Source organism: Buteo buteo, chromosome 19 (assembly GCF_964188355.1).
Source record: "Buteo buteo chromosome 19, bButBut1.hap1.1, whole genome shotgun sequence".
Lineage (NCBI taxonomy): Eukaryota > Metazoa > Chordata > Aves > Accipitriformes > Accipitridae > Buteo > Buteo buteo.
Genome location: NC_134189.1, coordinates 2,248,452 through 2,275,049, shown reverse-complemented (window position 1 = coordinate 2,275,049; position 26,598 = coordinate 2,248,452). Strand labels below are relative to the sequence as shown.

Here is a 26,598-nt window from a genome sequence, read left to right as displayed (position 1 = left end):
GCCAGGTGGCCACCGTTGGCCACCCCGGAGCATCTCAGAAAGACCCAGCTGAGACCAGGGGAGGGAGGCAGCCGGGGTGTATCAGACCAGCATGGGGGTGTAGGAGCGGGGCCCGGAACGGGAGAAGTGTTTTGGGGACTCCTGGGAGGTGGGAGGTTGGGGCTGGGTGGGCGATGGAGGAGCGAGGTGCCGTTGCGAGGTCTGGGGGCTGGAGCGCGGCGGGAGGCTGGAGGCCAGCGTAGGGTGAGAGGGAAGGGAAGGGCGGTAGGTGCCGTGGAGCAAGAGCCAGATGCTTCCAAGCTTCAGGAGACCTCGTTAGCGAGGAGCTGCTTCAGCACAGTCATCCCAAAGTCAAGAACTGCAGTTCCTGCAGTCGGGCTACAGATGGAGGAGATAAGCGTGATAGGGGAGAGCTCAAGAGCCGCCATACTGGGCCAGCTCCTGGGTGCATCTAGGCTGGGACCCCCATGTCAACTTCCAAATATACAACGTAAGCATTGGGCTGTTGGTACCAAAAGGCGCAAGTTGCAGCCCTGCCGGCACTGTGCGGTGCAGAAAGCAGTCGTTGCTTCAGGTTGTACCAAGCTGGTGGGCTGCAACGCTCTGAATCCCGCTGCCAGTCAGCACCCGCGCCGAGTTGGTGGGCCATTGAGACCGGGAAATAGTTCCTGTTTTATGCAAGCCTTTGGGAACCAGTGCTGTTTCCCTCTCTCACTGCCGGGCCGGTTTTATCACAGAACTTTGTCTCCGTTCTGAGAAGTTAAAATTTAATTGAGTTTTTTGTAGTAATGACATTTCCTTACACATGCTCCATTGAACCTCTGTAGTTTCACAGCCTACATAACAGCAAACAGATGGGAAGGTAGGTGATAAAGTACGCAGCCACTGCCGCATCCAGCCGAGGGCTTGCCCTCCTACCCTGGGTGGGTACACATCAGCCGAGAGGGAATTTGCTGGAGCCCAACACCGCTCACGACATTGCTGCGAGTGGCAGGCCCGTACAGGCACTGAGCGAGGAGGGCTCTGACAGAGACGGCTCCTGGAAGGATGGATCTGAATCAGATCCCAGGAGAGGCAGCTCTCGGCGTGGCTGGTGGGGGCAGAGTTTGGGGTGACGTTGGCTGGCAGGTGGGTGCAGGGTCCGGGGGGACGGTCACCACCTCAGCTCTCCCCCTGTTGCTGGCTGAGGTGACGGGAGGGAATTTGAAGAAATCCCGAATGTAGACACAGCCCTTGGGGATGAAATCCGAATGTGTGTACGGACACTTCAGCTACCTTTATTTTAATCATTTAGGGCTTAAAATAAGAACTCTTTAATTAGAAACATTCCCTTAATTGAATTGTAATCAAGCTTTTAGTGCTGTTAGCCTGGCTAACCATGTGATCTAATAACACCCACCTTCTTCTCTCCAAGCATTGCCTAGTTACACCTCTTCTTACGGAATGATTTATATCAGGGAGCCTGGGCCAGGGCACCCTGTCTCCATCAGCACTGTCGGTGCTCAAGTGGTACAACAGGTAACTCCTGCCCCAGTGTCCAAAAAAACATAGATGTTGCATATAACACAAACAGCAGGACCCCAACTACAGAGAGGTTGGGGTTGGGTTGGGAAGGGAAGGGAAGAAATTTGAGGGAGAGGCAGAATCCACGCTCACAATCTGTGCTGGGTCATCTCCGTTCCTCTTCAGTTACCAAACTGGTGGGCAGCAGTAGCCACAAGCATCTTTTCCCCTCTGTGCACCTCTCCAAAAATGAACATCCGCTCAGGTCTAGCCCTGTATTAGGCACCAGAATAGAACAACAAAGGCGCACTAAGACTTTGTTTAAACAACAGCACCTGGAAGGCTGTCTAGACTCCCAGACCCAGCAGCGAGCTGCAGCCGCACTCATAACCGCATGCCAGGATGAGACCCCAGCAGGCCTCAGCTCATCCCTTCTCCCTGGTTTGCCTGGGAAGGATCTTTGGGTGTAGAGCATGGAAGGGAGTCAAGGCTCCAGCCAAGTCCCTTAGCTCAGCAGCTGGGGGACCTGCACCTGGGACACCTCATGTCTACCTTTCACGGGGTTCAGACCCGGCCAAAGCATCCCTAGATGATCCAGGGAGTGCTGCTGCTGAAGGCAGGCAAGCAGAAGATGGGCTACACGGGGTGACTCTGCTTGCAGGCCCTTTGGCTGCTGTCCTGTTCGCATGGGAAGGTCCTTGGGCAGAGGTTACCCACGGCAATGTGTCTTGAGCTGAGTCTTGTGGGCTGGTGTATCCAAGGGGGCTATAGCTCACTGGGCACCCAGCCAGCCTCACCACTGCCCGCCATGTCATTCCTCAGGTAGGAAAGGAAAAGAAGGGCTAGAGTTGCCCTGTTTATTCACAGTGTCACTGCTGGGTGGCCATCCAGAGTCACCATATATGATATACATAGCAACTAGTAAAATTCATGGGAAAGCTGAGCTCCAGTGACCTAGCAGACCTCAGAGAACTGCCAGGTCGCATTTGGCAGTTCTGCCTGATCCGCAGTGAGCAGAATCCCATTTCACCCACTATCTGGAGAGGGACATGCTGTTTTGAGGACCAAAGCCACTTCTTCATGGAGAGACTTGCCTGTGCTAGGAAAGCATGAGGAATCAGGAAAAGAGCAGAGAAAACTTCATTTCTGTGCTGAAGTTCTACTTCTGCAAGGCCAGTGAAAGCAAGAAAATATGAGAAGTGAGAACGAACGCATTTTCACCTGCAATTCAAGAGCAGAGGTTCCCGAGGAGGCAGGCACCTGTGGCTTGATACATCCAACAGAGCAGAACAGAGTTGTTCAAATCATTAACTCACAGTTTATTCAGAACATGCAGCCCTCACTCAAAAAACGATTAATGTTCACAGGGTCTTTTTTATGGGGAACACACTCTAGTTTCTCAGTACTTCCCAAATAATAATAGATTTGCCTTTTCAATACTCATACCAAGCAAGAGAGTAGCGTTTAAGAGAAGACCCAGCATTCCTGGAGGAAAGGTCAAATGCAGCCTGCAAGGTGGGGATGCTGATCTGAGTGCTTTGCCAGAGCACTCTGCATTTTAAAGCTTTTTCTACAGTCAAGTGCAAGTCCCCATTCACATGCAGCAGAGAACAACAAATACTCCTGCAAATGAGACATCAGGATCCCAGGATAGCACAAGGCTAAAACCAAAGCAAAACGCCAAAATAAATAAAACATAGCTAATAGCTACCTCTGAAAAGGTTGCTGTGAGTGACTCGCTCAGCATCAGGTAGGAAATCCGCAGCAGGGGCAGGGATCCAGGCCAACACACAACTGTCTCAGCAATGAGTCACTCCTTTTTCTTCACACTTTTGGGGGGGGAAGAAAAAAAAAAAAGATGATCCTGAGTCCCTGCAAAGAGCCTTCTTCATGACACAGCCCAGACTTACCCAGAGCACCATCTAACCTGTGTGCTGCAGGTGTCCTGTGGAAAATAAATCTGCGGCCACATAATTAAAGGCTCAATTGTAATTCATATGCATGAGGACATTGAAGGGCAGTTGTACAGCCAGCCTTGGTGCTGCCATTTCTCAGTGATGAGAAATGTGTATTCTGATATAACAAATAGCAGCAATGGCCTGTTGTCCTCTGTCTGGAGCAGAGCTGGCGAGAGGTGAAACGTGCTGTCGGGTGGCATTGGGGGTAACAGCACAGGAGCACTAAGACTTGGGAGAAGACTCTTGTTCAGGCACTGGAGAAATCTGTGGTCCCAGAAACACAAGCTGATACGGCTGTCCTCCCTGCTCCCCTTGTCCCCTCCAAGCTTTCCCACTTTTGGCTTCCCTTCTTCAGGCTTGTCGCGAAGCCCTGGGCTCTGGGCTCGGCCATTGCCCCCTCCCAGGTCCACCTCACCTGCCCTTCCCTGTCTCTTCCCCACCACAGCCCCCAGGCCCAATCTTCTGCCCAGACAGTACCAGACTGGCTCAGCTGTGTGTCCTTGGCCGGTCATTCCCAGCCTTCCCACCACATGCCATCCCCCTCCACACAAGCTGTCCCCTGTCACCAGTCCAAGCCTTCCTGGGCAGTGGGTCGGTGGCAGCTCCCCTCCATCCCCAGTCCCCATCTGTCACCAGAATACCCCACTCCCCAGGCAAATGGTTTGAGTGCTACCTGCCTCCCTCACATCCCCCTGCCCACCCCACTGGTGATCACCCCTCCTCATCTCTTCCCATTCCCCACATCACTGCCCTGGCCAGCCTTGCTTTCTGCTCCCAGTTCCCCCACTCAGCCAGCCCAAGTCACTCTGGCAGCTCCCAGGCAATAGCCCCCTGCCCAGCCAGCCCTGGCGTCTCCCTGCGGCCCTCAGTCTCATCTGCCTCCCAGTCTTATTTGCTTTTCCCCAGATTTTTGGTCCCTTCCCTTTGAGTTTCATCCCTTCCCTATTCAAATCAGGGGCTTTCCTCCACCAGGCTTCCCAGAAGCCAAAAGAGAGGTGACTGGGAGCACAGAGCAGAGGGAAGCATTGAGCGATTCAGCCCGGTGCCTGACACAGAGAAGCAGGATGCAGCCCTAGAAGGGAAAACCCTCCCAGTTTCCTTCAGCACTGCTTCTCCGTGGGAAAGCCCATACACCGTCACACACCGTCACGCCAGCCTCAGAAGCCAAGGGAGGGTTGGGCAGGTTAGCAGAGGCTGAAATCTTTGTTGCTGTGAAGCTGTGACAAGCCTTCCTCCCGCATTTAACAAAACCATGTAATTTGTCCACGCCAGTGGGGGAGAACAGCAGTGTTTCATGGAGCTGGCAAACACAACCGCCATGACACAAAAACTGATGTTCTGCCCAAGGCCAAGCCCTTGTTTGAAAGCCCAGAAGATCCACAGCTTTCATCCCCTGGGCCGTATATATACTTCCTCCAGCCCAGGAAACCTAGTGGTGGGCTGACATTTTCAAAAAGAACTAAATAAATGTGCCAAATTCAGGCTGAGGCAGTCACTTTCTATGGAAAATTTCTGCTCCAGTGGTGAAACTTTGACAAAGTTATAAGCAAGTGAAAACAGGGTCTTAAAAGGGGAAGTGTCGGCAACCTTAATAATAGGAGCTGCTCCTAGCCACACCTGTAATTAAGGGCCTTTATTGCTTTTTTCCATATACCTCGCCTTTTTTATCCTCGTGGTAATCCCAGCTTCTGTCAGTTTGCAGCTGAGTCTCTTTATTACACCCACGCTGGCTTGCTTGGGTGAAAAGAATAGAAGACCTAATGGAAAAGAAAAAACAAACAAACAGGAATATTCAGGTGCACCCTCAGAGCTGTGTCAGGCCAGGGCAGACGTAGCAGAGGACCACAGGACAGGGCCAAGGTTCCTTGGGAGGAGCTGGACTCAGGGCTGAATCAGCAGGATCTTGCTGGAAGACATGTAACCTCGTCCTCCTCGCCTGCACGCTGAGTGCTCCCCGGGCACCGAGGCATCTGGGTGCCTAGGGGCTGGTTCAAGAACCTGGCCCAGCAGCCTGGGCAAGATGCAGGGATGCAGGGGAGGCACCACCTCTGCCTTGCCAAGTCTTGCGGATTCCTCCTCACCTTGAAAGCAGCACATCTCCCTCTAAGGAACTCCAACCCTCATATTTTTTGGAGAAAAGGAGCTGAACTGGTCCATCTCTCTGTTTGGGCTTTTGCCCCATGGCCACGTCCTGCGGCAGAGCCATCAGCTGGGGCAGCCCTGTCCCATCTCCCTGGAGGGGTGCGATCAGGCTGCTCTGCTCCCCTCTCCCTTTCTGCATGGCACTGGGGTGGCTTTTGGCAGCGGTGCGAACTTCTCAAAGCCTCTAGTGAGAAGATGTGCAGCCCAAGGAGAAGAGAAACAACCCTGGGGCTCAGAGACAGTCCTCTCTCTGTCCCTCTTAGGAACAGTGGGAGAAAAGCTACAGAGAACAGAGAAGCCACATTCGCCCCTGTAGGAAGATTTGCAGGTCAGGCCAAATGAAGTATAGGACTGGTCAGGCGGGAGGCAATTTTAGCTGTGAAATGACTTGTGTTTGGGAGGCTGGTTGGAGGAGAGGCTGGATACAGCAGTACAGATCAGAGGAGATCCCTCATGACTGGAGAAAGGCAAATGATGCATTCTTCTTCAAAAAAGGCCAAAAGGTTGACCCTGGGAACTACAGGCTGGTCAGACTTGTTTGGGCCCTGGAGCGGGTCCTCTTGGAACACATTTCTGGGCACATGAAGAAGAAGATGACTGGCAACTGTCAGTGTGGATTTACCAAGGGTAAATCATGCCCAAACAACCTGATTGCCTTCTTCAATAAAATGACTGGATTTGTGCGTGAGGGGAGAGTAGTGGAAGTCGTTTGTCTCAAACCCCGCCAGGCTTTCAGCACCATCTCCCACAATGTTCTGATATCCAAGTAAAGGTGTTGTGGTCTCAATAGGTGGACAAGCAGATGGGTGAAAAACTGGTTGGCTGGTCAGGCTCAGGGAGTGGGTGTTAATGGGTTGTACTCTGTCTAGAGGCTGGTACCAAATGGGGTGCCTCGGGGGCTGTCCTGGGACCTGTCCTGTTTAACACGGTTATTGAGGACCTGGAGGACGTGATGGGGTGCACTTCCACCAAGCTTGCAGATGACACCTAGTTGGAGAGGGAACAAGTCAACATGCCCGAGGGCAGGGCTGCCATCAGAGGGACATAAGCAGGCACCTGGGAAGGAAGAGGCCCTGGCCACGATACGGGCTGGGGACCGACCTGGGAGTCATGGTAAAAGGCAGAGCCAAGCTCTTCACAGTGGTGTACAGTGGGAGGATGAGAGACAACAAGCGTAAGCTGAAACAAGAGAGGTCCAGCTTGAATACAAAGAAGATCTTTCTGTCCCCAAAGACAGTCAAGCGTGGGGAAAAGTTGCCCAGAGAGGCTGTGCAGTCTCCATCCTTAGAGGTTTACAAGACCAGATAAAGCTCTGAGCGACCTCATTTGACCTCTTTGCTGACCCTGCTTTGAGCAGGAGGCTGGACTAGAGCTGTCCTGAGGTCTCTTCCAACTGAATTATCCTACAATCCTATGATGCACAGTGCCCCATTTGTGTATGGCATGTGCCAGGTCCATATGTGCCACACGTATGTGTCCATGGCAAGGGTGAGCTGCAAGCTTGCGTCCCGTGTGAAGGGTGTAGCTGAAGGGGGACAAGGTATCACAGGCACACGATGGGCGACAGGTGAGGAGCACTGTGACAAGTGTGCCAGTTTTGTGCGTACCGGTGAGCTCGCCGAGTGTCATGCGCGCGCGAAGCGCGCTTGCAAGGAGCTTGCGATGTAAGCGTGCGGTGGGACCGCACGTGTGTGTGCCAGGGGAGCGAACATGTGGCCATAGTAGCGAAATGCGTGTGCAGCGTGCGGATACTGCGCGCGTGGGCAGGGGGAGAGCGGCGTTTGTGTGGGCTTGTTATTCACAGCGGCGCAAACCGGTGGTAGCTAAAAAGCCTCCCATCTATGAACATCTCCCATGCGGACTCAGGGGGTGGGGGGACAGGACGTAGCGCAGGCAGTTATGAAACCAGCTTGCCCAGTCAGGATAATTCACGTACCGCTGTGGGAGGGACAGGAGAGATAAACAACGCATGGGGAGACAGGAGGGCAGGGAGAATGGCTTAAAATGCAGCTTCCCGGCATGCCCTGGTGGATTAGTTCAGCATCTCAGCCCAGCTCCTCTTTAATTCTTATGCAAGGGGTTTCTCTGGAAGGGACAGCCTGTCCTCGCCAGCTGAACACCAGGCACAGGGCACTGATTAACAAAAGGCCATCTCACCACCCGTCCCACACAGCGAAGGGCGAGAGGCAGCTGGGGACTCGTTCCCTGCGAGGACTGAGGCTGTGGATTTTCATTTCTGCCTCACATCATGCTGTTGCTCATTGGGGACTGCAGGCTGAGCTCGTCTGAGCCTGCTGTGGCCTCCTGTTCACTTCTGGGTATGATTTGAAAGTGCTGATTTGTATCCATAAGGCCCCACGTAGGCTATTTTGGGGGAAGCACTGTGGCCTGACAGCTCCCAGTTCCTACATCTGGAGGCCAGGGTTATCCGAGTTGGGAATATGCACTGCACTTGGTCCGTCAGAGCTGTCATTTGGAGGCGCAGGCAGTGGTAGGAAGGTGATGGGCGTTGCGTACGTACCTAGGGAAGTGCAACGTCCTGGCCATGGCTTCACTGCAGCTGTGGATGCAGAATGGGCAGAGACCTATTCTGGGAACCACTCCCGGTTCATTTATCGTTCACAACATCCCCATCTGTGCAGAGAGGTGACACGTTAAACCCACAGTGGTGGGTTAAATTCCTCCTCCTGCCACTGACTGCTTCGTGATCTTGGGCAAGTCACTTTGCCTTACTGTCAGCCACTTCCATCTCTCTCTGCTTTCTTTCTGGCTGAGAACAGAAGCTGCCCCTTCTCTTCTGACTGCAGCAGCAAGCACAACAGGGCCATGGAAGACCTGAAGGCTCTGGAGGCTTCTCCATGGGACAAATCATCAAATAGTTACAAGGACTCAGAAAATCCATTTTTCACAAATTGCTCTTTCATTTTAACAGCTGACAATGCATTTTGAGCTCATGAGACCATCTGACCGCTGCAGGAGAGCTGTCCCCCAAACAGAGCAGCAGGGAGCACGCAGCTCCAGCCAGCCAGTACAACTCCACCAACGCACCTTGTATCTTCTCTGCAGCAACCACTGCCGGCTCCTCTCACCCTGACTTCCCTGCTCCACTGACCTCAGATCGCTGTCCCCCATCGGCACCTACCAGCTCGCTGAGCACTGCTGGCTCTTTGGGTGCTCCAGGGCTCCCAATGACTTAACCCTGGCACGCCGGGTGCAGCCAGTCACCCTGTGTCTGCAGCTCTCTGCTTGAGAACTGTTTTTCATCACAGCTCTTCCCCGCCTCCCCCACGGCCCCGTGCGGTGCTGGACGGGTCACTTAAGTTTCTCTATTCAAGGCAGCCCGGTTGCTAGTGAGCACTACACTGTGTCCTGGAGAGCAAAAGGCACATGGTGTAACCCAGCAGCCTGGAGCTAAATGATGGCTCCGCTTTCCTTACATTTAATCAGCTCCTTCTGTGTCATACTAAGTGTTCTGCTATAGGTCTGCATCGCCTGTCATGTGCTTGCACCCACTCTCCAACTGATTCATTATTTTATCCCTGAGAGAAGCACGTGCAGGCTGCAGGTCATGTTATATATATCTTCAAAGTCTTCTCTGGAGTTTCTGTGTCAGCTTGTCCTTCTCCTCTGATACCCCAGGAGTGGTGCACAGGCCTGGGTTGGGTCCCTGATAGACACGCAGGGTCTGTTGCTGGGTGAGCATCTAATCACCTGTCAGGAGCAATTTCAAGCTCCTTATTCCCTCGGTCGCACGGCTTCTGTAACGAGGCTTTGTACCGTACAGGCCTTCAGCTGGCTCTTTCAGTGACAGTAGCGCTGGGACATTCAAACAACTCTATCAATGCACTACAGCCGGGAACTCAAATATTACCAGGTCCCAGGTTTCAAGACGTGCTATTTCAAATCCGGGGCCAGCACCAAAATAAGCCTGCTAATTTCAGAGGCCAAAAAAACTTTTAAAGCTCAAATATCCAGTGTCTCACAGACTATTTCAGGACCGTGTTTGTGTCCATCCTGAATTTCTTCGCAGGCATCAGGGCAGTGAAATCCCATGGCTCCGCTCGGCAACATGTGTTTCCTCTTTCCACACTGACCTGACTTTGAAAACCAGTCGCTTGGGGTCTGTGTGCCCAAACTACCCAGAGAGCAGAGGGATTGCCCCCACTAGACGCTTCCTTCTGGAAGGAATGTCTTCAAAGAAAAGCAAATACACTAATGGCCCACTGACTGCTCTGCTGCTGTTGCTTTCCCCAGGAACTAGAAGCAGCCCAGGAGACTGTACAGTTTGCAAGCCAGGCTGTTGTTATCTAATGTCCCAAGGGGTTATGAAAAGGTTGGTTGCCAGAAGACCTCTTGGGGCATTGCAAACTGCCTGAGAGCCCCCACACTGGTGAGGACACGTTTGAATGGGGCATTTCTCCACTTCCATGCAGTTTTGCTGGCCCTCTCCCACCGGGGGAGCGTGCTGGCCGGCCGCCTGTGGCAGGGAAAAGGCAGCTGTGCCCTGCTACAGCTGTGAGCTGTGCATGCCATGCGAAGGGACAGAATCATAGGAAAAAAGGGTGCGAATCTCATACGTTGGAGCATGTGCAACCAGGCAGGGCAGTGAGGCGATGGCTGAAGGGCAGACAAGCAGCAACCAGAAGGACCTGACTCCGAACCCACATCGTCTTCTGCCTAACTTCCCAGGGCTGGAGCGGCTCTGCGGGCTTCTCCCCAAGAAGAAATCCAAGTGGTAGCGGATATCTGAACTGCTTCCAGAGTCAGGGCTCTCTCTGTGAAAGCCCTGGCGAGCTGACCTTTACTGCAGGTTATGGATGCAGCACTGGGGGTGGGTGCCGGTCCTCTCAAAGCCTGCCTTGCCTCAGAATCGAGGGGTTTCCAGGACGACCCCCCAGCTCTGACCCCCAGCCCTGCCGGGGGGAGCCGGCCCCAGCCCCAGCCCAGCCCCGCGGTGCCACCCCCGGGACCCGCGGGGCCGTCTGCCTGTCGCGACCTGCAGGGCTGGCCGGCCGTCGGGACCTGCAGGGCTGTCAGCCTTGCTTTCATCTCTAGATGGTGCTCTGAGGCCGGGAACGACCGGGCTCCTCCAGGCTGTGCCGCGCCACCCAGCCTCCCTGCTCTGCATCCTGCCGGCAGGAACGTACCGGGGCTGGGGAGGGCAGGACCCCCCCGCCCGCTGACCATGGCAGGAGGGAAAAGCTTGTGTAGCCCCTCCAAGAAGTGGCTGCCGCCTCAGCTCCTCCTGATGTGACATCCCCCAGCCGTGAGACAGCGTGCCGTGGGGGGCTGCGGGGACAGATTGCCTCCTCTGCCTCCCCATCCCTCTGCTGTCCCCCTTTCACCTGCCCCAGCCTGGCCCTACACCACCCCACGCTTTCAGCATCCCAGCAAGGCTGCCTTCCCTCCTCTCCCCGTCCTGCGCAGCCAGCGATCGTCCATCCCAGTTTTGCGGATTTAGCACAGGGCCGGCGCCTGCGGGGTTTTCCAATAGTGGAGCTCCATTAGGGCCCAGCTCTGCTTTTACCAGGGGCAATGGCAAAAGTCCCATTGACTTCGCGGGGGCAAGAGCAGGCCCTTAATGGCCTGGGAAGGTAAGGCCTTTTTTTTTTTTGTGGTGACATTTAAAACCATGGCCACTTCATATTGCGTATCCAAAAGCTGGGAGAGACCTCGGGCCCTCCTGCAAAGGCAAAAAAGGGCTGCTAAAGCTCGAAGCGAGCAGAGGAGGCATTTTTGCCGCACAGAGGTCACGATCCTGCGCGCAGCTGCTGGGGCAGCGCCGTGTGCCCTGCTCCATTCCTGGGCAAAACCTGGATGAGACTGTGCTGGTTGAAAAGGAACACATTTGTTCAGCAGCACGGACATTTTCAACACCATTTCCTGATCACGGAAATCCAAACCCATTTGCTCCTCGTTTGAGATTATTGTGTGTTTCTTGAAAATATTTTTAGTCGCAGTGTGCATCAAAATGTTTTGCTGAGCAAGTTTTGGGTGAGTTGAAAGGTGCCAATGACAGTTTCTTTTCAAAAGGGTTGTCCAAAAGTGTCACCAAAAATAAAACATGAAACAAGTTTCTCAAGTGTCATTTAAAACAACACTCATCTGAAAGCTGGCAAGGGTGACAGCAGCATAGTTAGTTGTCATGGGGTGGAGGATCTGAACCAGTGCCTGGATCTTATTCATAGGGAAAAAGTCCTTCCTCTCCCCATTATCTTTCTGGTATTTGAATAGCTTTCAACAACAAGCCAAGGAAATCGTTCAGAAGTAAGACAGGAATGAAATATAGGTTGTGGGCAGATAAACAAAGAAGTGGTGTCTTGCTCCTGAAAAGCAAGCTGCCAGCCCCCTGGGATTAGGGGCAGGTCTTGGGGAAGCAGTCCCTCCATCAGATCCTGGAGGAGGGAGAGAGCCCGGAGACATCGTGCCCTGGCGTGCAATAGAGGCGTCTTCTCCGGAGAGCACAGGACAAGAACATGTCACCTACCTGAAAGGTGGTGCTCCACATATTGTATGCAAAACCCAAAATATCAGGTGAGTTTACGGTTGTGAATGGCTTGGAGAGCTGATTTGCAGACTCCTTAAAAAGGTCCAGTCTTCTTTATGACAAACAGCCTTCCAAGGTGGATTCTCCTGGTGGCCTTCCACGGGCTGCATAAAGGAGTCCCCAGCATATGGCCAGAGAGGTGCTTGTTGAGATAGATGCTGCTGCCGCTTGGCATTCGTGTCTATGTCGTTGGGTGTTTATGGGATGAAGTTGTGGTATAGGATGGGTTACGCCGCCATATGTGGCATATGCATGTAGGCACGTGCAGTGTGTACTTGGGCACAAGTACTATGTGATTCGAGCGTGCAGGTACAGAAGTACCTGTGCAGAAGGATATACATACCGCTGTGTATCAGCAAAGCCGGTGGGCACGCACGCAGCTTGCAGAGGCAGAAGAGCACTTGTTACCTGGAGGAATGACCCCACTGTGCCATCAGATGGGCTATGCGGGCCTGAGGAACGTGCCATTTGGGCAACATAAGCACAGCTGCGGGAGGATCGCCTGACGGGCAGAGGTTTACCCATCACCTCAGTTCTCCCGCACTCTGGCTGTTCCTCTCCTTCCCTCTGCCCCCTTCCTAGCTCTCTCCCTTCCCTAATAATGTGACAGCATTGCCAGCTTTCTCCCAATTTTATTGTGAACAGCAAGGGTTTAGCTGGGTTTTCCTCAATGCCTCGGTGTCTTCTCCACAGTAATGCCAAATATGACAAAAAAAGGGCCAGCAGATTCAAACATATGGAGGGGGCTGGGATACCAGCGCGGCTGCATGATGCTCCCAAGAGCTAACAGGTCGCGGGAGCTTCATCCCCACCAAGCGCTGCCATCCACCTCCGAAGGATGCTGTACCTCGGTGAAGGGGGTGCCCAGCCGTGCGGGTTCCCCCTCTCCTGGAGGCCACCACCCCAGTCTGTGTCCTGGATGCCCGCGTCCTCGCACACGGAGTCCTTCTCTCTCGGTCCATTAGTTTGTTTCCACTGCCATGGCCAGTGGCAGGCACCCGGCTCTGAAAGCTGTATTAAAAGCCAGGTCAATACCAGCCCCTGCTTATTCCCTCTGGGGAAAATAAATAAATAATGAAAGGAGGGAGGGACTTCATTAATGAGCAATGGGGAGAAGCGGTGGGACAGGGACACACGTGGAAAAATGAGGCTGCATATCAAGTCATACACGGGAAAAGCCAGGAGGCACCAGGATCCACGAGCTGCTGTCCCCATTCCATGCCCGACGGGAGGAGAGGAAGGCATCGGGAGTGATGCCCCCCAACTCCTGATGCTCTGCTCATTGGTTGTCACCTACCTGCTCTTCTCCCATCCTCCCACTGGCTCCTCTTCCCTTCTTGGCAAGGCTTCCCAGAGGTATCACATCATTTTTTGGGTGCAGAGCAAACCTGTGCAGGGCAGCTGTCCCCCCCCCCGGCAGAACCGACGTGCTGGGATGGGAAATGGCCATGTCTGGGCCTAGACCCGTCTCGTTAGTCTATCCCCAGTCTTTCTCAAATGCACTCCCCTATTACCTCACTTTCTCTTCTTTTTCCCTTCCTCCTCCTCCGCCTGCCTGCTGTTCCTGCTTCTTCCTCTCACTCCTGCTATTTCCTTCCTTCCCCTTCTGCTTCTTCCCCCCTTCCTCTTGCTTCTTGAACCAATTCCAAATTGATATTGAGATGCTGTTCTTCTGCTTTGTAGATCAGGAGTTGGGTGGGACATGATTTCTTCAGCCATTCCCCACATAGCACAGTTGTTGGGTGCCCAGAGAAGGTTCCTGAGCTACGTGGTTTTTTGTCCTCATACCACCTACCGTTTTGAAGGAGTGATTCTGCTGCTCCTAAAAGAAAAGGCTTACCAGGTTTTTGTGTCTTTTGTGAAATGACAGCAAAGTGACGTTACAGGTCTAGCTCTGGTTGATGTCCTCCCTCATTTCCCCTAGTTCTTACTTGCCTTTAGCAAAAAAAGAGGCTTTCAGGTTTTTATATTTTTTTTTGAGCCTTACACCTAGAGCAATGTCTCGCACATCTCTCCCTTTTCATCAAGCATATCTACAACCCTTCCCTGGGCAAAACTCCCGTTATCTCCAAAGCAAGTAGGATTGTTTGACCCATCCTACTGGTAATTTTAATGCAAATGCTTCCCTCCATACATACATTTTGTATGATCTTCTCCCCAAGCAAATTCTCCGAGCCTCTTGTTGTACGTCTTTACCAGAGAGGCCCAGAACAAGGGAGCGCTCGTGATGGAGCTTGCAGACACGAACACCAGACAAACAGCAAACACCAGCACTAACAACTCTCATCAGTCTCTATACCAGGCTGCAGCCTTGGGGTCTCTCCTTTGCTTCCAAACCTCCCCCTGGGATATTAGACTTTATTAAAAATAAATAGTTACAAATTCAGTTTTACAGCTGATGGCAGCAGGGAGAAGAATGGAGGAGGTGAGAGGAGCAAGTCGAGGGTCTGCTGTCCAGTCAGGTCACTTGTCTGCCGTCCTGGCCGCGCTGTACCAGGGAGCAGTCTGAGTGTGCAAGCACAGGGCCCTGCCTCCTCTGCCAGGCGTCTCAGGAGAGGAGCAGGACGTGTTTTTCAAGAGGACTGGGAGAACTGGGTCTGAGTCCGTGGAGCCGAGCTGCTTCTGGAGGTGACAGATGCCAAAAGCCAAGGAGAGTGCAGAGTAGGCTACGCGGAGCGTCCTTGTCTCCTAGCTTGGCATTTGCAGTGGAAGAATATGGATTTCAGTTCTCTTTCTGTTTTATATACAAAGAAAGAGTCGTGTGCAACAAGCAATAAACATGCAAGTAAACCCCTCCCTTGAGATCCTTCCCCACTCCCTCCAGGAGTCCTAAACTCTACCATCCATCCTCATCTGGTCAGTGCTTAGGTATCGCTCCTCTCCTAGTCGTGACTCTCGACTGCCACGGGGGCTACGCACGTCGAGAGGGGACAGAGTCTGCTGTTGCCTCAGCAGCAGAAATACCTGCTGTGGGTCCCGGTCTGTCCGTTGAGGACAGGGACTCCTGTCGCCTCTCCAGAGATGAGAAACCAGGCGTGCTGCTCTCCTGTCTCTGGGCAGGAAAGGGGTCCTAGCACAAGCTGCACGCACGGGAAGAGTAGTGTATCCTCACTCCTCTTCCAGGCAGTATGACTCGACGGGAAAGGGAGTATATGAGAGCAGCTCCAGGCCTTGATGTACTCAGGGGCTGAGGCAGTCACGGGAGGCATTTTTTGGTGGGCAAGGGACTTATCCAGCTACGTACGGGTGCAGAATAGAGGAGCAGACGGTGGGCGACGGGTGTGGAACGGGGAGGCTGGAGGAGTTAAATGGCTGACTCCCTGCGGTATGAGATTGTATCTAGGGGCAGAGTCGCCTGGAGCCGCTCCAGGTCCAGGTGGCTTCCAAAATCCATCATCTGGATGACGCCTCCCTCCTCCTTGGTGCTGCCCCCTAACACCACACCCACTTCGTCATCGTCTTCATCTTCATCTTGACTGACAAGGGCCAGCTCATTCTCGTAGCAGAAGGCACTGGGAGGTGGGGGAGAAGGTAGGATGGTCATCTTGCTTTCTTGCAGCTCCCGGGCTGAGCAGCAAGGCGTGCCGGCTACCTCGTAGGTCTTGTGAAAACGCGAATAATCCACTTTGTAGTGGTTCTTCTCCTCAAACACAACTGGTTCAAAACGATGACCCCAAAGGATTTCACTAGCGAGGTAAGAGCTTCGTGCCTGTGTGGTCATGGCTGTGGCTTCCACCATCCCCTCCAGGATAACAACAATCTCAAAGTTCTCTGTCTCCAGCTCCTCCTTGCCAATCCCATAGAGCGGGCTCTCCTCATCAATCTCATGAACGATAATAATGGGTGAGACCAAAAATATACGATCGAGGCCCACGTCGTAGCCCACATTTAGGTCCCGCTGGTCCAGGGGGAGGTATTCCCCTTCCTCTGTCATGTAGGGCTTGATGAGCTGGGCTCGGACATGGGCCTCCACGATGTGGCTCCTCCTCAGGTTGCCCACCCGCCACATGAGGCACAGTTTGCCATCCCGCACGGAGATGACCGCGTGGTGACTGAAGAGGAGGGTCTGGGCCCGCTTCTTGGGCCTTGCCATCTTGGCCATGATAGTGCCAATCATGAAGGAGTCAATAACGCAGCCCACGATGGACTGGACCACAACCGCCATGATAGCCAGCGGGCACTCCTCAGTCACGCAGCGGAAGCCGTACCCAATGGTTGTCTGTGTCTCCACTGAGAAAAGAAAAGCCCCTAGGAAGCTGTTCACGTGCATGATGCAGGGCTTGAGGAGAGAGGGACCACCTCCCACCACCGGTGCATTGAGGTCACCGTGGAAGAAGGCGATGCACCAGAAGAGGAAGCCAAAAAAGAGCCAGGAGACTAGGAAGGCGGCGGAGAAGATCATAAGCATGTACCGCCAGCGCGTGTCCACACAGGTGGTGAAGATGTCGGCCATGTAGCGCTGAGACTTGTTGCTCAGGTTAGCAAAGTAGACATTGCACTGGCCGTTCTTCTTCACAAAACGGTTGCGGTGCTTCCGCCGGGGGGCATGGCCCTTCCCATTCCGGCTGTGCCCATTCATGCTGCCCAGCGCGGAGACCTTGTGTCCATCCTCTTCGGTCGAGACGATGCTGTACCTGGAAGAGAAGAAACAGGCATTTCCAGCAGAAATACATAAAGAATAACAGCAACCACTGAGGCAGCGAGGGCAGGAGACACGGGTGGCTCGCAGGGCTATGGTACCATGGTGTTGAATATCACAACACCACGTTTCCCTGGTTATTGCACCGTGGTGCCACCCTGACCAAATTGGTGGAGCTCAGCTGCAATATTTGCCGAGTCTTGCTGCCAGGAGGTTGTATCTAGCAAAGTCCTGGCAGTGCAGCAAAGCAGGAGATGCCTGTAGTGCTGTGCTACCTTCCAGCCTTTCTGGTGAGGAGAGATCCAAGGCTTCGAAACCTGACAGCAGCTGGGACAGCCGGGAAGCCTGGGAGCAAGCACCGGCAGCCTGGCCACGTTTTGGCCCTGACATTATATAAGGCTGGGAGTTTCTATTTTCTGCTCCGCTCTCCTCACTGATTTCATGGTGCGTTGGTGACAATGTTTATACACTTCCTGCACTCAGGACAATTCTGTTGCCACAGCAACGTGCGTGGCTCCCAGCATCCCGCATCCGAAGCCAAAGGTGTAATTTGGAGATCAACAGCCAAAGTGCTGGCAGTTTCCCCAGCAGAAGCCCCCACACACACTTTCTGGGAGACGTTTGCCCCTCTGGCTCCCCTCCCTCACAGGCGGCACTGCCGCTGCCCCTCACGTGCTGCTGGGACAGTTGCAGATATTCCTTAAAGATGCGATGGCAGAAGATGCTCTGACCACTGAGGAAATCAAGCGAGTGCACGGACCCACCAAGACCACCCTTGCCGTCGCGACCACCCAGGACCCCTCAGGCTGGCGGTGTCTCCCTCCCACCCCATAGTGTTGACATGTCAGCTGGACGCCTCCGGCACGGGCTTTGTGACCCCCATCCTCGCCTCGTGGCAAGGGAAGCACTGGTGGCTGGAGTTGTGATTCCCGAGGACACGGGGCTTTTGGAAGCACTGCTGGAATCTGTAATTTCTGGTCCAGCACCACGCAGCGCTTCGCTTCTCCTCCATAGTACTCCTCCAAGCACTGCCCCCCACCTATGGCATGTTTTGGATTGGGGAAGGAGAGAGGAGCCGTACCTTGGAGCAGGAAAGACCCTGGCAGGTGATTTGAGAAGAATATACCGAAAGGCAGGCTGAAGGTAGGGCTTGAGGGGCCAGATGAGGAGGACCAGGCCACCCGGGACAGCAGCAGTCCTTGAGCGGAGGGTTACTCACCGGTTGACTCGGACGCTGCCCATGGCTCGCTGTATCATCAGGTGTCAGGGGGCCGCGGGAGCTGGGAGGACACAGGATCTCACGCAGCGGCACTCACATGGGACCGGGGAGGCTCCGGGTTTCACCTCTGGCGAGCTGGGACTCGCGCTGCCATTGCGATTGCTCCCGGGCACGCACCTTGCGGAGAAGGACAAAGCAAAACCCAGTCAGAGCCTCCCCTGACAGCACCCGTCCCAGTCCCAGAGCTGGGGACGCAGGGGTCCTTTTGCTCAGGAGGGGTCTGGAGGTGTCCTTGGGGCATCGCGCTGCAGCCTGGCTCGGGCAGGCGAGGAGCTGATGGACGCAGACTGGGTTTCACGGTCCGCAGCCCCCGTGCTCCCCAACATCTACCGCCAGGAGAGGTGCAGAGCCGGCCGGTCACCGCTCTCCAGATCAAGGGCACAATGGTTGAGCAGCTTGCAGGGCCCTTGCTCTGAGCCATTATATTAATATCATAGATTACACTAGGACGAGAGCTCAGGCAGGCTAAATACCTCCCTCGCACACAAGGACTAACGAAGCACGGACATGCACGGCAGCCCTCAGGGATCCCCCTCAGCCCAGCCTCACCCAGAGGGGATTGAATTCCAGGGGGTGCAGAACATCCCCCCGTTTCAAAGAGGAGAAGAAAAGCGATGGGTAGACCCAAAAAGGAGAACCGATGGAAAGGAAGGGCTTAGGGGTACCCGAGGAGAAGCCGGTTAGAGCAAACAGACCTTGCGACGTGCCCTGTGTGCAGCATCCAAGGAGCGGCTCAGCAGCAGAGCCCCGGGGAGGATGTCCAGCAGACGTTACGTCCTGACCCGGTCCTCCCCGAACTGAAGAAGGGGGAAAGTGAAGACTCAAGAGCCGACCTATCCCGCCTGCCCAGAGCTGCTGGGAAATGAAATGCAGTGAAGGGGGTAATGACTCACAGATTAGGAGGGGCTTTGTACACCCATGCTAATCCTGCACTGTAACCTTTGGATTACAGCAGCCAGTGTGGAGCGCAGGACGCAGACAGAGCCAGCCAGCTCGCTTCCTCCCAGCCTCACCGATGAGCAACCAGTGGTCGCCATATCTGGGACAAATCCAGGGATTTGGGGGTCAAATCCAAGGTTTATTGCTGCTCGCAAGTGGTCATGAACAGACAGGAGAAAGGAACAGCAAGTGATGCCGTCTGGGATGGAAAAGCTGGTGAGAACCATCCTTGTCTCATCATCGGTGTTGCAGAATGGGGCTTCGTGTGGCTAAGGGTGACCACCAGCTTTCCCCAGTTAGGAGCACAGACTAGAAAGCAGCAAGTAAGGAGCTCCAGACATCACCTCTGATGTGCAAGCACTGCCGTTGTCATATCTGGGATGAAGATTAGTCAGCAATCTCTCCTCCAGAGACCAAGGTTACTGAGGCAGTTTAAGCTTTATGGCAACACAAACATGGTTGTCTAGACCATTGATATTATGGGACAAGGAGAAGACAGCAACCTTGTAGTCCACAACTCACCATATAGAGGTAAAACTGAACAGCTTCCCAAAAATTCCCGTCAGGAAAAAGCACTTTGGCACTGAACTCTGCCAGCACCCACCCCCTCATCGCCCTACAGCATCCAAGTCTTTAAGGAGGGTTGGTTTGGCAAGCTACAGGAAATTTTGTTGTGCAGCTGAGTAAACCTACAGCAGAAACTGGGGCCAGTAATCTAAATTAATCAGAAATGTTGAGGGATGACCAGGTGATGAAGAAAGGTCACTTCATGCCCACAGATGGTCCTGCTAGGGTAAAGCTAAGAAGTATCTTCAGTGATCACACGGTGAGTTTGGACTGCAGGGTCCCACAGGTCTTTAGGAGGTGACAAAGGCAGGTAGTTTAGGTATACCCCTCTATGCCAGCTCCAGCCAGGAGAGGAAGAGCATCCTCTCCAACCGGCGCCTTCCTCAGCCAGCCCGGATAAGCCAAGCTCATCCTTAGCCAGCACGGACACTGATACCAGCGGAAAGGCACTGCCACAGCTCGCACATAGGGATACTTCACAACTTCCTCAAGGTTTCTGACCACCACCTTTCCCCAGCTCCAGGAAGAGGTGCACAATTTCTAGAGACTTTGGATTTCTGGCCCAGGCGGTGGCCAGCTCCAAAAGAAGAGGAAGGATGACCTAAAGAGCTTCTACTCACTGAAACCACGTGCAGCAGCACCCAGATCTCTGCTCCTCACCTTCCCGCCTCATCGAGAAGGGACAAAGGAAGCAGATGAATTGCTTATCTCCGATTCTGGCTATGAGAAGAGATGGGCACACTGTTGAAGAGCGCTGCATCCCGTGCTGCTGTGCTTCCTCCTGCTCCCACACGGGAGCTCAAGTCAGCCGGAGCTGTGGCACAGCCTCTTGCACAGAGCCCACCACAGCTGGACCTTGTAGCTCAGAGCCTGGGAAACGTTTGCTGCTGGGTCTGCAGTGCCACAACAGAGCATCAGCGGCTAAAACTGCATCACTACCTGCAATTTGTACTTAATCACAAGAAAAGTATTTCCATGAAGAATAACACACACATTCAAGCACGTGAGAGCAAATGGTTTTAGTATAGGCTGCAGTGGGAGACCTGTGGTCTCAGTCCATACACTCATCCGTAGGACCCACACAGAATTGAATTCATAGCTCTTTTTCTGCTTCAACTTCAGAAATTTTGCCGGTAGATTTAAGGACCTCAGCAACAATATGCAGCGACTCCACCCCAGAGGTGAGCTGTTTGATGGACCAGTTTGTGCCTGTTATTATCTTGTGGAGGCTCTGCAAGGAGAAGTCTATGATGTGCTTCACCGCCCCAAGGTCGGTCATTTGGCCCGCTCTCAGGTTTTCGTTCTCCACCTTGGACCTCTCCAGCTCTCCCTGGAGAATAAAGATCTCCTGCTTCAGCTTCTCCACTTTGCTTTCTGCCTCCAGAGCCCGCTGGGTCATGACGTGGAGACTCCACTCAGCGTGCTGGACAAAGGACTGTAGCACTTGGGCTTCCCTCTCCTCTTTGGCCCGGCTGACCTTCAGCTGCCTCTCCAGGCTCTGCACTATGTACGCGTGGCTGTCCAAGGAACTCTGCATGCTCCTGACCACCGTCCTGAGCACGGCGTTCTCCTGCTTGAGCATGTCATGGGTCAGCTCCAGGGACGGGAACTCCCTGTCCCCGATGGTCTCCTCGTGCAGCATGTGGGGGTCTGCTCCCCTGGTGCGCTCTGGGTACCCCAGATAGGGGTCACTGGCATGGGCCCATGGGCCAGAGACATCCATCCCCAACTGCTTGCCCACGCTACCCTGGAAAGAGCCATAGGAGCCACACGGTGCCATACTGGCCGTTTGGAGAACATGCGACCTTTGATGCACAGGAAGGTGATGGGTCCGGCTGTGGTCCTCATCTTCGGACAAGCTGCCGGGCACTTCTGTGTCTTTGTAAAATGGTTCCTGAAACTCCTGAGCATCCTCCTCAAGCTCTAGTGCATGCTTGGCCAACGTCTCGGCATATATTCTATTTTTCACTCCTTCGTCTTTCACCATGTAAGAGTGCCTGGGATTTAGGGAAAATGGGATGGGTTCTCCCAGATCCTCCACCTGACTGCCACTCGAGCTGTCATAGCTCTTGCACTGGCGTGGAGGATGTGCGGAGTGGCAGGGGTATCTGAATTCATCATCGTTGTCATCATCGTCATCATCATCTTCCAAGCCTTCAGATTCTGGGCAGACCCTCTCCATTGTCCCAGAGGTCCCAAGCAGCCATGACATTTTTCAGGACACTTTGGGCTGCAGCGAGCAGGAGAATCCAAATTAAGCTCCTGGAGCTGGGGTCACACAGGCAGGTGACACTGACAAGCAGCGTGCCAACTTCTGCAGCCTCGGCAACGCTTTTGGGGGAAGAGGCACTCACCGAAATCCCACCATTTAGATCATCAGGGTGTTCGGGAGGGAGCAGAGAGGAGAACCAGGCACCTCTGTGTCTTTGCTGTGGGGAAACCAGGAATCACCAAGGTCTGTGATGTCATCGTGTGACTTCACTGCCTGCTGTGAGGTCATGACCAGAGGGGGAGAAGAACCGATCAACCGCAAAAGTGCTTTTTTGGCAGCAGGAGGATAAGCTGGATCCTCACGGCTGCAGAGCCGACCCCAGGTCAGGGATGCTGCTGGTGGGCAGAGAGGAGCTCGTGAAGCCACCTGAGACCTCCAGCATGCAGGGGGGGGGGACAGGGACCAGCCGGCCCTGGGCAGGCCGTGGGGGGCAGAGGGGACCACCCTGCCCCAAGGGCTACAGAGACATCTCCAGCAGCAAGATCAAGCCGCTGGCATTTTAGTGCCGGGGCTCACCCTGGGCAGAGGCAGGAGCCATCACCGGCGCTTTGGCCAGAGGCATCGCCCTGAGCCAGCCAGCCGGCGAGGGGTCCGCGCCGCGGTGCTGCCGATCTGATTCATCCCCTGCTGCCAGCTGGCGCAGGAAAGCGTTAGTAATACCGGGCGCCACAAACTCAGAGCAGCACGAGCCAGGAGACGAACGAAAATAAACCCACTTACCACTTCCACCCCAACACACCCCCACAGCGCACGGTGCCGCCATGGGAAAGACAGACAGGCAGGCGAGAAGCCCTGGGCTGGGGACTGCCATCGCGTTGGGCCGGCGTTCACGTTAGCCCCTCCAGAGATGCCGCGCTGGGAGGCGATGTAGCCACTGTCCCTCCTCAGCAGCTGGTGGTCCGGGGCCACCACTGACATCCCTGCCCTGAAAAATGGATGCTGCCAGCTCAGCAAGGCCAGGGGCCGTACCAGGAGCCTGAACCCCTACGCGAACTCGGTTCAAACGGCTGTGAAATGGTCCCATTGCTCCTTGGAAACCTGAAACACAACTGGGATGAAGGGGGAACGCTCAGAGATGCCTCCAGCAAAAGGGGGTGGCACATCCCAAACAAGCAGCTGGCTGTCACACGGACAAGGGGGAGGAAAGCCTGGCTGAGGATAGAGATGTGAATCCCAGAGCATCCCCAAGGATCTTTCTTGGGCCTTGCTCTGCCTCCTGGGACCTGCACGTGGAGGGGGAAGCTGGGGGGGGGGTCAGCAGCGACTACCTGGGGAGTGGGACGACACCATGCTGGTGGGTGCAGCACGGGGCACCCTGGGAGACACTAGGCAGGAGACCGTGGTCCGGAGAGATGCCTCTCCATCCCTCTGCTGCCTTGTCCCTGGCATACACGAACACCCACGTGTTTCATAGCCTGAGGAAGCCCCCCGGCACCTTGGGAACCCTCTGCAGCGCGGGCATCACAGCCGCCGTCTTGCAGCGTTGAAGCCGCCATCCAGGTGGGTCTCGGGGGGCCAAGAGCTGCCTCCAGCCCCGCAGCCTGGGCTGCCCTTCCCTCCTTCCCAACCACTTTCCCCCTCCCGCACCCTGGATTGAGCGATGCCAGAGACGCCGCCGCCGTGCCGCAGTCACCCCCGCCTCGCCGGGTGACACCGCGCTCCGGCAGCACGAGCCATTGCACCAGCCCACGCTGCCACCCCGGCACTGCTCTGACCCCGAGCTGCTGCCGTCGCTTCCCGAGGCGTCTGCGGGCTAATAACGTCAGGGCGTGTGGAGCTGATGCAACGCCTCCATCGCTCCATCCCCGGTACGCGGTGCAGCGCCTCGCACGTCCCAGGCTTTCTCCAGCCCCTGCCAGAGCGGATCATATATTGTCAATCCTTCCTTAAATTTGCAGTGGAAGAGTCTCATGAAACAGAACAGAAAAGTCCACGCTGAAGCACTCCCCCACTTCTCTTTTTATAACAACCGTATCTGGTGCTCTGGGATGTACACCGCGAACGACGACGATGGAAAAATCCCAGGGTATTTTTACACTCTTAGTCTTTGCTTTATCTGGAGCCGTCTGGCAAATGCTTCCCTCCTGTCTGTGGTCAATACCGCAGCCGCTGGTTGCGCTGCGCTTCGTGCCTTTATTCCTCTTACCGGCTGCGTAGCACCGTCTGGGTTTGAGATCAGCATCCACAGACCCATCCTGCCGGCTCGGGCACGGTGACAAGACGGCAGACGTCTTCTCGCCTCCTGGGGACTCAGGGTGGAAACACCTGCGGCAGAGAGGGGACCCCTCTGGCTTTTTGCAGAGCCTTGCAGACCCGCGGCATTCGGTTTGTCTTCTCCATCCTCTTTGTAACTCCCTCTCTTCTCCTCTTCCTCACAAATATTCCTGGGGTTCATAGGGCAGCTCAGTGCCGTGGGGCTGTCTTTCCACAAGAGGCAGTGGCCGAGCTCTCGCTCCTCCATGCCGGAGGGGCTGGGTGCTAGGCGCTGTACGAACATGAAGGCACAAGTCACCGTGCGAGAGAGTTTTACCATATTAAAAAGGCAAGTGACATATGGAAGGTGAGGGGAGGAAGCTGTAATCAACTCTATACCATTTTTATATACACACTTCTGCCTTTTCGTTCAATAATTATAAATAGATCAAGTAAGTGCCAACAGTCCCCATCTGCCCCGCGAGGCATGATCCGCTGACCAGTTTCTCTCTCCAAAAGAGGATTTTATTAATGTGCCCCTGCCCAGTTTATATTTTGGGGTGGAGTGAGAAGGGGGGATTTTTTCCCCCCCTGTGAAGCTCTGGAGCCTGGGGATGGGTAATATGAAAACAAAACAAAATGATTTGAAGTTAAACCATCTCAGTGTGTGACTCAGAGCTATTCATAGCTCCCTGAAGCCAGCTGCAGCAACGGAGCCAGAAGGATTCTGCCCGTATTATTATTCCAATTACCATCTGAATTAAAAGTTTGAGCAGTGATCAGCCCACATACTGACGGGAGGGGGAGAGAAGAAAGCGAAAAGAGAAGGAGAGAAAGAGAGAGAGGGAGAAAAAACAGATAAAAATGGGATCCACACGAAGGTCCCCAGGATGACAAAGTCGGGAAGAGGCATGGAAAGGTGACAGCATCACCTCCTGCCTGCTCCCACACCACCCTCCCCATCCCTGCTCTGGCCACACCGTCCGGGCAATGGCACTGGAATAGCGGCCGCCTGCTCCCCGGCATCCCAGCGGAGACAGGCGGTACCCCACGGCGGGGCTGGTGGGACTGGCACAGGCACTCACCCGCTCTTCTCCGGCCAAAATGGGGCTGGGGGGACAAGAGGCTGGGGCTGGGGTGTGGCTGAGCAGGAGCATAAGGAGAGGATGCTGCTGGGGAGAAGTCCCCACTTTTTCTTGTCGCGTGAGGTAGGTGGGTGTTGTTCTTTGTGGCTGGCATCACAGGGAAAATTAAATGCTCAGAATGTCCCTCGCCTTCCCTGGGTGATGTTCTTGGCCAAAAAGGAGCCAGGCTTTTGTGGCGGCCAGGGTGCAGACCGCATCCCACCTGCTCCCGGAGAAGCGCTGGGGCTGATGCACGCCCCGGCAGCCGTCCTGCCAAAACGGTAGACTAGACCCCGAAGGGTTCACGCAAAACCCGCAAGAGCTGAAAAACGGAAGGCGCTGGGGTGTCCCCGAGGTCCCCATGTCCCGTGTGGCTCAGGTCGCTTCCTCCAGCTTCCCAGTACAACTGCACCAGCAAAAAAAAGCAACTCCCCTAACCCACCCAACCCCAGGAGCTCCCTTCGCTGAGCACCCTGCCCTGCGGGAGCCTTGCCAAAATGCCGTCCCCAGCAGTGTCCCTGCGCCTCAGCATCTCCCCAGCACAGAGCCTCTCCTGAGCCCGTGCCAGCCTGGCCAGGCCGGCTGCCCTTCTCGATGGCTTTTGGCTAGTCAGGGACAAGGATCGTTATCGGTGCACAGCAAAAACGGGGCGAGGGTGGCTCACGTCATCTGCCTGCCCGCTGCGGTTGCGCTCCTGACAGGTCAGGGACGATCTGCCGGTGCTTCTGCAGAGCACCCGGCAAGGCAGGCGCCTGCAAATGGGTTACGAACGATAACAGCAGCGATGGCAGCGAAGGGCGAGCAATACCCAGGGCAAAGCCTGCTCTGTGCCAAGCCCCCGACCGAGAGATGCTGCAGCCGCTGCTCCGCACCCGGCTGCTGCACAAGGGCTGAGTTCCCAGCCCGGCCTGGTTGCTCAGTGCTAACCCATCAGCCACAGGGAGAAAAAAATTTTTCCCCCAAAACCCTTGTCGCTACTCTAACACGGAGCCCAGCGGAGCCACCAGCCTTCTGAGGGGGGGGTCCCAGCTTCTCCCCTTTCAGTCACGCCTGCCAGGCACCAGAAACAGCGCTGAGGGAGCATCCCAGGTAAGCTGCAAAACCTCACTCCCGCCAAGAGCGCATCGACTATTTCTCTACAAGTCTGCTGACTTGCTTGGTCCAGTTAACCAAATGCACCTGAAAGACATCAAACCGAAGTGCTGCCTGATGCCCGCGGTACGGAGGACCGTCGCCCTCTCCTTCCCCTGCCCCCTTGCTCCAAGGGGAAAAGGGTGCAAAGCGGGACACGGCGGAACGTTTGCACGCTGCTACGCCTGCGATATCCCCCCCCCGCCCCGCCACCGTCATTACGGGTTGCCGAATACCCCTGCTCCTCCGGGCTGCGATGCTGGCTCCCGCTGGCACCCTGCCTGCTCACCTGCCTCTGGCTCGC

At 54.9% G+C, this 26,598-nt stretch overlaps 2 protein-coding genes across 2 annotated transcripts; both read right to left on the bottom strand.

The window, feature by feature from the left end:
* Nucleotides 1–15,454: 15,454 nt before the first annotated feature.
* On the bottom strand, nucleotides 15,455–16,744 carry KCNJ4 (potassium inwardly rectifying channel subfamily J member 4). The gene has a single exon (XM_075050812.1). The coding sequence runs from the start codon at nucleotides 16,727–16,729 to the stop codon at nucleotides 15,455–15,457; it is 1,275 nt and encodes a 424-aa protein (XP_074906913.1). The 5' UTR covers nucleotides 16,730–16,744.
* Nucleotides 16,745–20,667: 3,923 nt separating this feature from the next.
* On the bottom strand, nucleotides 20,668–21,786 carry LOC142041807 (endosome-associated-trafficking regulator 1-like). Its single transcript, XM_075050967.1, has one exon. The coding sequence runs from the start codon at nucleotides 21,784–21,786 to the stop codon at nucleotides 20,668–20,670; it is 1,119 nt and encodes a 372-aa protein (XP_074907068.1).
* Between the last annotated feature and the right edge of the window lie 4,812 nt (nucleotides 21,787–26,598).

What these genes read in the sequence shown, in the direction of transcription:
- KCNJ4 (XM_075050812.1), bottom strand. Translation starts at nt 16,729, where the DNA reads ATGAATGGGCACAGCCGGAATGGGAAGGGCCATGCCCCCCGGCGGAAG.
- LOC142041807 (XM_075050967.1), bottom strand. Translation starts at nt 21,786, where the DNA reads ATGTCATGGCTGCTTGGGACCTCTGGGACAATGGAGAGGGTCTGCCCA.